Source organism: Cydia fagiglandana, chromosome 16 (genome assembly GCF_963556715.1).
Source record: "Cydia fagiglandana chromosome 16, ilCydFagi1.1, whole genome shotgun sequence".
Taxonomy (NCBI): Eukaryota; Metazoa; Arthropoda; class Insecta; order Lepidoptera; family Tortricidae; genus Cydia; species Cydia fagiglandana.
The window spans coordinates 4,102,982-4,117,061 of NC_085947.1; the positions used below are offsets into that span (position 1 = coordinate 4,102,982).

Consider the following 14,080-nt stretch of genomic DNA (forward strand, 5'->3'; position numbering starts at 1 on the left):
AGTTAGTAATAAAACATCAGTTTTTAAATATAAATCAGAATAATCACCCATATTTTTGCATTGAAAATGAGACCAAACATCTTTTGCGTGATCATAATCCTCCTCTGAGATGTGACTATCAGACAAGGAACTAAAGAAATCATCTTTAGAGGGAAGAGCTGTTAAGTTTAAAGAATCGTATGATGACATGTGTTCATAGGGATATACACCCTTTCGTAATAAGCGTTTAAAATCCTCCTCGCATGAAAAATTCAATTTTAATTCATGAAATTGTTCAGGCAACAAGTTTTTTGCCAATTTGTCAAGACTACTGGACATAAATTTAAGTGAATCAACAAATCTCAATTTAACTGTGCGATTATTTATTTGCAAGTTCTTAGAAAATGAAATGTATTTCTCTTTGTTCTCTGGAATCAGTTCAATGTCGCCTTCCATCAAACCAAGCCCATGCACTATAAAATGACTATCATAGTTACACAAATTATGGAAAAATACAGGTACAAAATTAGGTGCCCTGTATTTTTCAGAACAAAATTTATGTGCCACTCCTTCATAAAGACCAGTATGGTAATTATAGGAAATGACTGAATCCTCGTTTAAATTTTTATCACAAATATAACATGTACTACTCTGAGAAATATGCACATTATTTGCATTAGATAAAGGCAATGGAGTTTTTACAAAAGTATTTCTCCTACAAATGGCCTTTAAGTCTTGTTCCATATACTTCATAAATTCCTGGGTGCAATTTTTGCCTTTATATGTTCTGTACACTGACAATTTATCATTATAAGAACATTTAATATAGTATCCAAAACTATATACCTCATGTTTTTGTATATTTGTTGTTGAGGATGTAGTAGGATTAATTTTACCTGTTTGAATCGGGTTTAGAAAGGCCTCGAAATCAGCATAAATAACAAAAGGTACCCTTAATTTACGTTCATAATTATCGAAAGTAAGTATATTGGAGGAAACGTTTTCATTGAACCAGTTTTTCTTTTTATCCTGTTCTGAAGGTAAATGTGTACAAACATGGAAACAATCGTTTCTTTGATGATTCATTAAATTGTCACGAGTTGTAAAGTTCGACAAACAACCATCACAAATATGTGCGGCATGCTGTGTATTTGATAATTGTTTGGATACTAACCTAGATAAATTTTTGATATAGCAATAATGCCCCTTACTGTCTTTGGATATGTACAATAAGTTCAAGTGGGTAGCTTTTTTGCACTTTGTTAAGTGTAATGGGCCTACTACGTCATGTATTTTACTTTTCGAATTGTATTCAAGACCAAAAACGTTTATACTTATATCATTCATTTTTTCAAATTTCTGAATATCTCCAACTTTAAGTGGAAAAGTTAAATTTCCAAAATTTAATTTATTTTTATGCGCTATATACGATTTCGTAGTGTTTGAACGATGACTTGTAGGTGGATACAAGCCTGACAATACAGCCCATCTAAAACATTCATGATCACTATTTTTTACATTAATAACTGCTTTTCTGTTCTGAATATCACGTGGTAATTCGATATAGGAAGAACCACGCAATGGATTAAATTTGTTTACATTGACATCTAGATAGTTAAATTTTACTAAACTCCATCCACTATCTTTTCTCTCAAAGTTAAATAATTTTGTTAATATATCTTTAACAACTGACTCGAAAATCTCATCTTTGTCGCTGCTAACATCAACTACATTGTTACATAATTGGAAATCAAATGTATTATTTACTTGTTTGCTCTCTTGAGTAAAATCCGCATTTAAAATAAAGTTTACTTTTAAAGCATGGTGTTCAGTGAGGGAACGATCCAATAATGCAAAGATTTTATCTTTATTTCCTAGTAAAATAGATTCGGGAGTAAATGGTTGGTGAACATTTTCATTTAATAGTATTCTGTAAGTGGCCACCCTATTCTTAAAAGCATTTTCAATTAACTGAACATTAACCCATTCAATGTCAGCCCTTAAAACATTATTTTTGTGAAGATTACTATTTAAATGATTTTTAAAATATCTTTTAGAGACAAACTTATTACACACAGAACATTCAATTTCATGATTATTATTTGTACTCACAATGACATCGGGAACTGGTTCGGGTGATGTTGATGTGACAGGTTCAGCAGCTGCTGGACGGTTTTTCTTCAACAATAATTCTTCAGTCTCCAAAACTGCAGCTGTCCTTTTTACTCCCCGTCCTATTTGAGAAGATCTATAACAATACAAAATAAACATAAATATCTTAATGTGAGATAAAATAAAAATAATTACTAAAATGGTTGGTTGTATATACTAACGTAAGTCTTTTCGACACTGCTGACAATAGGCCTGCATCATCAAAACTCCATCAATCACATCTGATGACTCAGTATTCCCCTTGGAATTTTTTATATGCCCATCACATGGTGTATAATACGGTATAATATCAGAATCTTCCAGTAACGTGTGAGGTAATTTGTTTGAAATGTACCACATTCTAATATTTCTATGAAAATATGATACAATAAATTCTTTACTTAATTCCTCAATCTTATCACGAGGTAAGGTGAGACCAATATGATAATAAGTAAACACCATTATGGGAAAGGATATCACAATACAAGCACGGCACCAAAACACTGAATGATATGAACTCGAGATACCCCGCTTATATAACCAGTCCTCTCCCACCCCACGTTTATCCTAACAATTAGTTCAGGTCACAACAAGTTACGGACCCATCCTTTGTTAAACAGGTACCGGTTAAGAGTTATAAACATGTATGAACAGGAATATTTTTACTTACGCCTCTCGATGAAGTTGGCTCACAAGACGGGCAGCCTCGCATAGATCTTCATTTTCTTCTATTTCTTCACAGAGTCTGATAAGTTCAAGATCGTAGACATCACAGCTCAAAGAGTCCATTATGAAATGAGAAATCATACAGTGCTTTCTTTCATTTAAATAGTTGACTACACGTATAAGATTTCTAAGAGTGGGGACTGTGACCTTTACAAGTGAGAAGTTTAAATTAAAACTTGTTGTAATGTTATACAATAAAAATAATCTGTTACATGGAAAATGTACTTAAGGAGAGGTAAAAAATGAGAAATACGTTAACACAATCATTAAGCTACTACTATCATTAATAATTATAACTATCACTGTTTCTTATTATCTATAAAATATTTCACACTACTGTCCTTAGAAGCTAATTGCTTTGTTATGTTATAAATAATATTTCGCGTATTTTGTAGCTCCAAATCGTCTTCCAACGCAAAATATTTCAATCTGAAGTCCGCATGCTTCCAGTGTTCCATGGGTGGGACGTTTTTAATTGTTTGCATATCATATATCTCGATTTTAATCAAATGTGATGCATACGCCCCGTCGTCTTGTCCGGATGATAAGTTTGCAACACCGTCTGGTGAACTTTTGCTCACATTCGAAGACCGTTTCACAATTTTGGGTTGCTTTTTAGGTCGTTCAAAGAAACTATCGATATTGTTTCCTGAACGTTTCTTTGCGATGGCTTGTTTAACTTTGAAACCAAGCGTACCCTCTTCATCGCTTGATTCGTCTTTATTATTATCCGGGTAGTAATAGTTCTTGAAAGTATTTTCAGTGAACTGAAACAATATAAAACAATAATTTACACACTGTCTACAATCTTGATAATTAAAACACAAAGAACACAAGTGAAAACAAAACAAAGTAAGTTACGGTAATAAAAGACATACTTACATCCATTGTTGGGTCTTTCTATAAACACTTAAACACTTCACTGTTGAATTAACACTATATTTCTATATACTGCAATAGATACAAGGAGCTCTGATACAGTGGACTGCCACGACGGTAATACTTACTCAAACTCATTTCTCTTCGGCTTTTATACTGTGTCACTATGACCAGGGTACAGTACCGTTAAAATCATGTCTCAACAAGTTCATCTAATACATACGCTCTCTTTACTAAAACCCAAATTCAAAAGCATAATAGGAAACAATAAATCCATTGTCGGTATAAAATATAATAGATGTCTACCAATAAAGCAATTATGCTGTTATAACAATGAATAGCAACGCACAAGAAATGTTGACGTATTAGACTATGTAGATGGTAGGCACTAGCACGAGGAATGAAAATGCGAAGTTACACTTAACATTGAACTTTAATTAGATTTTTGGGGATACAGTCGAGTGACATAGATCGCGTCTAGCAGCGGACTGCCGCCGGCGCATGGCAACGTAGTGCACATTACTTGCATAACATATGACATACAATTTTGAACCTTAAGTATTAGACATTAGCATCTAAATTAATATGACAAAGTTTCCTTCAAATAAAACTTAACTATCTAGTTACATAGGTAAACATAGGTATAAGTACTTGTATAGTGGGCGCATCGCTAACACTCCCCACCCCAGTGCTGACTCAGCACTCTAAACTTACGGGAATAGGAGCGATGCGAGCCGCGGATCGCCGGTAAGTCCCGGTAGCCGTCCTTACCTCCACTAAACGGATGCGGCCGTCTCCGCCAGGAATTACCTGGGTGATCAACCCCTTCGGCCACATATTACGGGGAGAGTTGGGATCCACGATCAGAACGAGATCTCCTACCTTTAACGGCTTCCGCTCCTCCAGCCATTTTGTCCTGGGCACGAGAGTGGGTAGGATTTCTCTTAGCCACCTCTGCCAGAACATGTCAGCGAGCCTCTGCGCCTTCCGCCATAGTTTCCTCAGGCTGAGATCAGAATCATCGAACTCTCCTACAAGAGGGAGTCGCGATGATGATCCTAAAAGGAAGTGATTAGGCGTAAGAGACTCACCGTCAGCAGGATCGACAGACACGTGCACCAATGGACGACCGTTGACCATGTTCTCAACTTCTGCCATAAATGTGGTCAAAACTTCGTCCCTTGGTGCTCGTTCTTTTAAAACGACTTTCAGAGCCGTTTTTACTGAGCGTATTAAACGCTCCCACGCCCCACCCCAATGGGGGCTGGCGGGGGGGATAAAGGTCCAGTCCATGTTGTTATTAACCCCCTCAGCTTTTAGCACGTCCATATCTAGCGCCTCCATCGACCGGCGCAGCTCTGTGTCGGCGCCCCTCAGATTAGTTCCATTGTCCGAGTACAGATGGCGCGGCCAGCCGCGCCGCGCCGCCATTCGTCGCAACGCCATGATAAGTGAGTCAGTTGTAAGGGAGGCAACTAACTCGATATGAATCGCCCGTACTGTGAGGCATGTGAATAGAACACCATACCTTTTCTCTCTGCGGCGACCCACCGCGACCTCCATTGGCCCAAAAAGGTCCAACCCACAGTGAAAAAAGGGTCGTTGATGGTGTTCTATTCTGGCCCCTGGCAGATCTCCCATGCGAGGTACCTGAGGTCTGGTCTTCATTATCCTGCACAACATGCACCTTGACGTCACGAGTTTAACAGTAGGTCTAAGTTTAATTACCCAATACCTTTGCTTTATTTCGTTAACCACCATCTCCTGACTTCCATGGGCCGCTTTCACATGGTAATGTCGGACGATTAGTCGTGCTACCTGATGACGGCCGTCCAGGATTACGGGTCTCTTGACGTCCAGAGGCACATCTGATGCGGCGTCAATGCGCCCGCCCACGCGAAGTAGGTCATGTTCATCTAAAATAGGTGATAATTTTAATAGCTTACTTGCGCGATGTAAAGCCCCGTGCGCCTTAATTCTGGCTAAGTCTTCCCCAAAAGACTCGTTTTGCGCGTGTTTTAGTAAAAATATCTCGGCACGCTCCATCATAGCACAGTCGATCTCGGCCGCTTGACCTTTGCACCTGGCGATGAACTTTAGCACTGTGGCCGTGGCGGGGGTGAGACGAAGCCACGAAGAGAAGCGCTGTGGGTCCGGCACTGGAATGCATGCAGGTTCCTCGCGCACCTGGACGACTGCTACGCATTCCCCTGTCTCCTCGTTACTTGTAGGTATAATATCTTTAGGCCATTCACTTTCGTCAGCGTATAAAAAAGAAGGACCTTTGATCCACTCATTTTGTAGGGCTAGATCAAACGAGTCCCGCGTGGCTAAATCGGCAACATTTAGTTTCGTAGAAATGTACCGCCACTCGTCAACGCGGGTAAGGTCGTCAATCTCCCCCAAACGATTTGCTTCAAAGGCCTTATACGTACGATTTTTATTGCGAATCCAATGTATCACAGTTGAGGAGTCACACCAGAAGTAACGCCTTATAGGCGTCAGTTTATGCTCCTTTCCAATTGCATTGGCTAGTCTTGCCGACAACAATGCAGCTTGCAGCTCAGCCTTCGGTATAGTCAGCTGTTTTACCGGCATAACTCTGCTTTTGCTTGCAATAAATGCAACATAAATAATACCGTTATCCTCCCAGCGCCAATAGCCCACAGCTGACATCGCTTGAGTAGATGCATCGCTAAACAAATGCATCTGTAAATTATTATAGTATGAGTACTTACTACTCGATGCGGTCGTAGCACATGTAGATGCCGCTACGCCGTCGTAGCCTTTCGTAGCACTGTGCGTAGGCGCGTGGGTCGCGGGGAGCGAGGTAGGTACCTCTGCCTCGATATCCACACAATCTTGCATCTCGCCCGCACGCGCTGTCGCCAATTGGCTGTCCCTTACCGCATTGCGCGCGGCTGTGCAGTACCACCTAGGTATACGGATATCTTTAATTACCTTTAGAAGGTCAACCCACTTTCGCCACTTTAGATATATCTGGTCTGGAATGTAATCCTCCCAATCCACCTGTAAGCGCCAAGCCTCTTGAAGCATGATTCGGCCTTGAATCGTGAAGGGTGCTAAGAAACCCAGTACATCAAATATAGACATAATTACTCTTAGCATTAAACGCTTTGTAGGCCTATTCTCACCTTCAAGGACGTCGCTCGGTATACGTTTTAATGACAAATCGAAGCCCAATATGTCATCCGCCGGGTACCAAATGAGACCCAAGGTACGCTCGCTTTCATGTTGCTGGCCGACTTTGAACCTTACAGCAGCAGTACCTAAGGTCTCCTTTGGCACGCTGTTTAAAACTGCGACGCTGTTGCTCGTCCAATTTCTTATTTCAAAGCCGCCCGCCCTGTGGATGTCACTGACATTCCTTACCATGTCGATCGCTGTCGCCTCGTCGGGCAGGCTGTCGATGTAGTCGTCCATGTAGTGCGAGTTGACGATGGCATCGACGGCGGCGGGAAACGACGATTCAAATCGCTGGGCGTTTTTATTTTTAACAAATTGCGCGACGAATGGAGCACAATTTGCGCCGAAAATGAGTGACGTCATCGCGTACGTCCTTATGTTTTCTGTGGGGTTGTTTCTCCACAGAAACCTCAGTGCGTCCTGGTCGTCTTGCTGGATCTTGACCCTCAAGAACATGTCCCTAATGTCACCTGTTACTGCAATTGGATGTTCCCGAAAGCGCAGCATTATACCTAAAAGTGATGACAATAGGTCAGGTCCCGTGAGCAAATAATCGTTTAGCGAGCTACCACTTACCTGACTTGCAGCATCAAAGACCAGACGAAGTTTTTGCTTGTTGGGGTTGTCCACGCCGAAATGAGGTAAATAATAAGTCTTCGGCGTGACCTCGGTGTTAGTCAATTCCCTAGCATAATCATTTTCTAACAAATGACTGACCCTTTCACGATACCTGTCGGCGAATCCTGGATCCTTACCCATTTTGCGCTCAATACCCTTCATCCTGGTAAGCGCGTTTGGGCGGGAGTCGGGCATGGGGCGGTTTTCGTCCTTCCACGGAAGGCCGACGTACCAGCGCCCATCGACGAGCTCGGCGGAGCGCTCCAGCTGCGCGGCGGCGCGGGCGTCGTCGGCCTTTTGGCGCGCGTGCGCCGTCACGCCCATGGAATCTAGCAGAAACGAGCGCCTAACATCTTCGTGGATTTCCCTTAGGAGGCACTCATCTGGTGTGGTATCGTGATCTGCTCCGCTATCTGTAATAAAAAGGTTAGTATGGACAGCGACAGATGGCGAGCGCCTGGGCGGACGGACAGTCCGCGGCACGCACACTTTCCCATGGACGCTCCAGCCGAGGCGGGTGAGCGTAGCTGATGGCTCATTATCTTTGCCCTCCCTAACTTGAATAGGTATCACAACATGTAAGTTATCCTGACCTATCAATAGTTCAGGTTCTGAATCAGTGGTACAAAATTTGTGTTTAATATCGGCTAGGTGAGAATAATTAACTAATTTTAAAACAGACAATGTTTGTATTGGCACACTTAATTCTTCAACACAACGCAATTTAACATTATAAACCTTATCGTCCATACCTTTAATGTCGACATTCACTTTGGTCGATTTGTACTCAAGCCCGTCATCTTTAAACGCACCGTGAACGCGCAATGTCTGTGAGTTACCACGTAGACCGACGCGTCGCGCGAGATTGGCACTTATTAACGAGACGGTAGATCCATCGTCCAATAGCGCGGTGCTATTTACCATACCGTTAGGTCCCTGAACACGCACTCGTACTACTTTTAACAACACTCTGGTGTCGGTCGCATTTATATGAGTTAAAGTTTCCGTCACTGGCTTGAACGCGGGTTCGCGCGGCTCGGGTCCATTTATCGCGGTACTATTATTCGGTACACTTGCACTCGGCAGCGGCGCGGGCGCCTCCGTGACGTCACGCGCACTGTTGTTTACCCGATAATGTAGTAGGCGATGATGTGGAGCTCCGCAGCCGTCCTTGTCGCACGCGGGGGACTTGCAGGTGTCGCGTTCATGCTTGGAGATAATGCATTTGTAGCATAAGCCGTTTTTCTTCACGTGTTGCCATCGTACTTTGCGTAACGCTTTCTTAAATGGTTTGCATTCCGTTAACTTATGCACAGCTGTTCGGCAAAATAAACATTTTAAATCGCCTTCTTCAGTTTGTAGTAAAACAGTGTGTGTACGGGAAGATGAATGATCGCTTGACTTGTTTTTAAAGGTATCGCTGCGCGTAGTTGATAAAAAACTTGCTGTTGTAGAAATCTTCAATGCTTCGTCATTAAGAAAATCCGATAGAATGACTAACCTCGATTTCTGCGCATCTTGGAGAAGTTTAAAACTGTAGTCTGACCATTTGGAGATGAGCACAGTGGGCAGCTTGGACAGGATGATGGAGACGATATTCATGCCATGTAGGTACTCCTCGCGTCCTACTGCTCGCACAGCTTCTACGAAATTTTGAACCTTCACTGCGAACATAACTATATCTTTATGATATTCTAGTTGCAAAGGCTGTAGCTTCTTGATGTCTAGTAGAATACGAGAAATGATGCTGTCAGGGTTTTCAAAACGTAGCTCCAATGTCGACATTACCCGGTCGGGCGACGTGGCGCTTATAAACAATGCAGCGACAGCATCTCGTGCGGCTCCTTTAAGACATTTACGAAGTCGCCATAAATTTTCTTTATCTGTAAATTTACAGACCTCGGTAGACTCCTGGTAGGCCTGTTTGAACTGAAGCCATTCTAACTGGTCACCTGAAAATTCAGGTAGGTCCTTAGGCGTGCTAATCCGACTGAGCAGGCTAGCGTTAGGCACTTGATTGCTAGTGGTCGATAGGTCTTTAAGTGCGCCGGCTAATAATTGCACTGTTTGGTTGAGCGCGCTGACGGTACCTTCGGGCGCAGGCGGCGCTGCCGGCATGAAGCCATCGGCGGCGGCGCGCGGTGCTAAGCTAGACGCTGGCCTCGGCTGCGCTTGCTCGATGAATGCTGGGGGTATGACAGGTGCAGGCATCCGTGCTGGAACTGGAATGTGCAGTGTGCCCGTGGTGACTCCATTGTCGGGGGCTGGCTGCTCGTCTGGTAGTTCCGTGTGGTTGCTTTGGTGATCAACCCACGCATTTATATCGTTGCGAAGAGGTACGTTACCATCGAATTGTGAACTGTATTCCTCTAGGTCCTCTTCGTCACTATTAAGCGCTGCAAGTTGCGCGTCTAAGGTTTTATTAATTAGGTCCATTTGAATCGCAGCCTTTTCCTTCGCGGCGTCCAAAATTAATTGTTTTCGCCTGGCTTCTTTAGAGGCTGTCGATCTTCGTGAGCCCTTGCTACTCGGGACGGCACCCACATGTGACGCGGCAGGCTTCGTGTCGGGAATTTGCTTAAAATGCAGCAACGGCTCCGACTTTATACTGCTTGTCGCGTTTAATTTGTGTTGTAGAAACTTCTTGACCATCGGATCTAAAGGTTTCTCGACTTTATCGGGCGCAGATTCATTGCACGGCGGTATAACCTCACTTTTTCTTTGTTCTCGCTCGCGCGCCATGTGTTCCTCGTGCTCCCGACGTGCCTTTGCACTGCGCGTTTCCATTTTTATAGGCGTTCGGTCCATCATATCTGGTTCGAAGACCACTTTGTAGATGGTAGGCACTAGCACGAGGAATGAAAATGCGAAGTTACACTTAACATTGAACTTTAATTAGATTTTTGGGGATACAGTCGAGTGACATAGATCGCGTCTAGCAGCGGACTGCCGCCGGCGCATGGCAACGTAGTGCACATTACTTGCATAACATATGACATACAATTTTGAACCTTAAGTATTAGACATTAGCATCTAAATTAATATGACAAAGTTTCCTTCAAATAAAACTTAACTATCTAGTTACATAGGTAAACATAGGTATAAGTACTTGTATAGTGGGCGCATCGCTAATAGACTAAATCATGTTGAAACCAGTTGACACGTCTCGTTCCTTTTTTTTAATCACACACAGTAACATGTCTCAACAAGTTCATCTAAACAGACGTTCTCTTTACTCAAACCCAAATTATAAAAGAATAGGTATAGGAAACAATAAATCCATTGTCAGCATAAAATATAATAGACGTCTATTGATAAAGCAATTATGCTGTTATAACAATGAATAGCAACGCACAAGAAATGTTGATGTATTAGACTAAATCATGTTGAAACCAGTTGACATGTCTCGTTCTTTTTTTTAAATCACACAAAGTAACATGTATCAACAAGTTCATCTAAACAGACGTTCTCTTTACTCAAACCCAAATTATAAAAGAATAGGTATAGGAAACAATAAATCCATTGTCAGTATAAAATATAATAGACGTCTATCAATAAAACAATTAAGCTATTATAACAATGAACACAAGTGCACAAGAAATGCCTCACACGCCTCGTTATTTTTTTTAAATAATAGAAAGAAACAAGTAACTACGAGTTTACTTTATATCGGAAGACTAGGTGAAAGCAGGTTAGTTTGAAATGAGTTAGGTTGATTTTAGTTAGGTTTGGTCAAGTTAGGTTTAGGTTAGGTTTTCGAAGAATAAGTTAGGTTTGGTAAAAGGTTAAGGTTAGTTTAGGCTGCCAAAGGATTACTAGTGTAAATTCTACGTCAGAAGAAGGTTAGAACTGTATTCCTTATAAATCGAAATAGCTCCAAGAGGTAATAAGATAATGCGGGTTATTAGAGTTGATAGTTAGAGTACCTATGCATCACAAATAAGTACCTATCGCTAATACCTATTGCAAATAGCTGTCGCTAATACCTATTGCAAAATACCTATCACAAACACCTACAGTATACACACATAAAGAAGGCATGAATGGAGACGTCAGTGGGTTAAGGAAAGGGTCCAGGCAGGTAGTATGCTCGGTAACACAATAGCGCGCCCGAGTCGAGATCGAACAATAGAAAAGGGTCGATAAGCCTATTGTTACCGTGGTGAACAAGGTGTATTGTTTAATTAGCGTATTTCGTAAGTCCCTGAAGGAGGCGCCGGGCACTGCTGAGACCTAGCGCAATCAATTCAAATGGGGGGCTAATTGTTTTTTTTTTTTTTTTTTTTTTTTTTTTTTTTTTTTTTTTTTTTTTTTTTTTTTTTTTTTTTTTTTTTTTTTTTAAGGTTCAGCAGGGGCGGTGGCTCGGCATTGGGGTCAGGATCGGGGACCACTGAGAGGCGGGGCCAGAATCGGGGAATACTTTCTACTCATGGTGAACACATTACTAAGAGGGAAACAATAGAAACTTAATCTTACAGTAATAGTGCAATGAGTGTAAAATGTGAATAAGTGACAAACATGTCGATATTTTATCGCGGGTCGACGTCAAGTGTTTCGACGGTGGGTCGTGTATCGAAGCCGACGTTCATGCAACGGGTGACGCTGGCGCTGCCACACAGACGTAAGGTTAGTATACCCCACAAAATCTTTAATAACTTTAGTTTTATTACTCATATATAAATATATCTTAGGATAACTGAAGCGTTTTGTATTGACGTCACCAACTTGTAATTTAGTGTCGGCGAAAATCCCACGCTACTTAATTTATTGGTCGCTTTTGTATTACCGAAAATAGGTGAATAATTTGATCCTGTTACCAGAGGAAAGTACCTGTGAATGTTATAAATAACAGAGCAAAGTATTACTCAAGGGAGTTTCCGTAACTGTTGTTGATATCGCCACGAAGGAAGATCTTAGACCTATAAATTATATTTTGAGTGATAGCGTAGGTAGCAGATAACTAACGCTATAAATAAGAACTATAGGCACGAGTACCTACTTAAGTTGGCTTTTTTGCCCCAATCATTATCAGAAACTATTTTTAATTTGTTGTCGTTTTTAGGGTTCCGTACCCAAAGGGTAAAAACGGGACCCTATTACTAAGACTCCGCTGTCCGTCTTTCTGTCCGTCTGTCTGTCTTTCATCAGTTATAAACCGTGTTAGCTAGGAATTTCCTGCTTATTCCGACCAGAATGAGTTGCTCTTCATCTTCAAATCTACCATATTTCATCATCTAGCCGCCCAGACATCAAAACTTGCCAATACAAATGCAATTTTGATTTGTCAAAATAAAGATTCAAATTAGAATGGAACGGGAGACCTTTTTATAGGCCTCTGGGCGGCTAGAGGTTATCAAAATCTAAAAAATAATCTACTGATCTACCTAATTTCGTTATAAAACTTAATTTTTCACATGCCTAAAAGAGTCAAAAGCATTTTAAAGGAATTTTTCGTTTTCGCTAGGAAATGCCGTAGATATTGTAACCCAACTAAACATGCTGTATATTTTCCCTAACCACATACTTTACAATCATTTCAGAGCGTATTGCTGTTACAGTAATAATAATAAAAAACCTTTCAGTTTACAGAAACCAATATTTATAGGTGCCGATAAAAATGGCGGCCACTATCAGTGAACGGTCAGGGCTGCTGGTAGGGATACAATTTTGTTTATATGAATCTACTTACATAAAAATAAAATGTACAATAACATGAAGTACAATATAAATGGTCAATAAAGATAGAAAAACATGAAATTAAAGTAATAATACGTCTCTAGATTTTATATTCTCGGAAGATTATTTTTTTTTTATTACGGATGAACATAGTAAAAAGATAACAATATCTTTTTTTGTTAAATTCATTTTCTAGTGAGCTAGCTTCGTTTTTAGGGTTCCGTACCCAAAGGGTAAAACGGGACCCTATTACTAAGACTTCGCTGTCCGTCCGTCCGTCCGTCTGTCACCAGACTGTATCTCACGAACCGTGATAGCTAGACAGTTGAAATTTTCACAGATGATGTATTTCTGTTGCCGCTATAACAACAAATACTAAAAACAGAATAAAATAAAGATTTAAATGGGGCTCCCATACAACAAACGTGATTTTTGACCAAAGTTAAGCAACGTCGGGAGTGGTCAGTACTTGGATGGATGACCGTATTTTTTGCTTTTTTTTGCATTATGGTACAGAACCCTTCGTGTGCGAGTCCGACTCGCACTTGCCCGGTTTTTGTATTTAGTGTGAGAAAATTGATAGTACATACATGTTAACCCTTTATCGACCAATCGCTGTAGTACTAGTGAGACCAATTTTTTTTTGGTTTATATAATTTAAACGGTTTATATAAATTAAGACGGTGGCGGCGTAATGATTTTAGTGCTTAGATCCCTGGGTGCCCGTGCGCGCCCCGAGTGGTTGCGCACTGGCACGGAATGTTTATGGGTTACTATTCCAGCTACATCGTTGCGTTCTCACATTAATGACTCCTCTTTACGTTATTGCCGAGATTTACACCTG

General features: G+C 41.1%; 3 protein-coding genes across 3 annotated transcripts in view; 1 reads left to right on the plus strand and 2 right to left on the minus strand.

Annotated features, from left to right (window-relative positions):
* The window catches only part of LOC134671776 (5-formyltetrahydrofolate cyclo-ligase-like), an 82,917-nt gene that overhangs the window by 52,501 nt on the left and 16,336 nt on the right, over positions 1 to 14,080 (minus strand). The window lies entirely within an intron of this gene.
* Positions 1 to 14,080, plus strand: part of LOC134671780 (transient receptor potential cation channel trpm) — a 410,982-nt gene that overhangs the window by 24,739 nt on the left and 372,163 nt on the right. The gene's annotated exons all lie outside the window — the stretch shown is intronic.
* Positions 4,432 to 7,918, minus strand: LOC134672155 (uncharacterized). Its single transcript, XM_063530058.1, has one exon. The coding sequence runs from the start codon at positions 7,882 to 7,884 to the stop codon at positions 4,432 to 4,434; it is 3,453 nt and encodes a 1,150-aa protein (XP_063386128.1). The 5' UTR covers positions 7,885 to 7,918.

Excerpts from the sequence above, each read along its gene's own strand:
- LOC134672155 (XM_063530058.1), bottom strand. The coding sequence starts at position 7,884 with ATGGGCGTGACGGCGCACGCGCGCCAAAAGGCCGACGACGCCCGCGCC.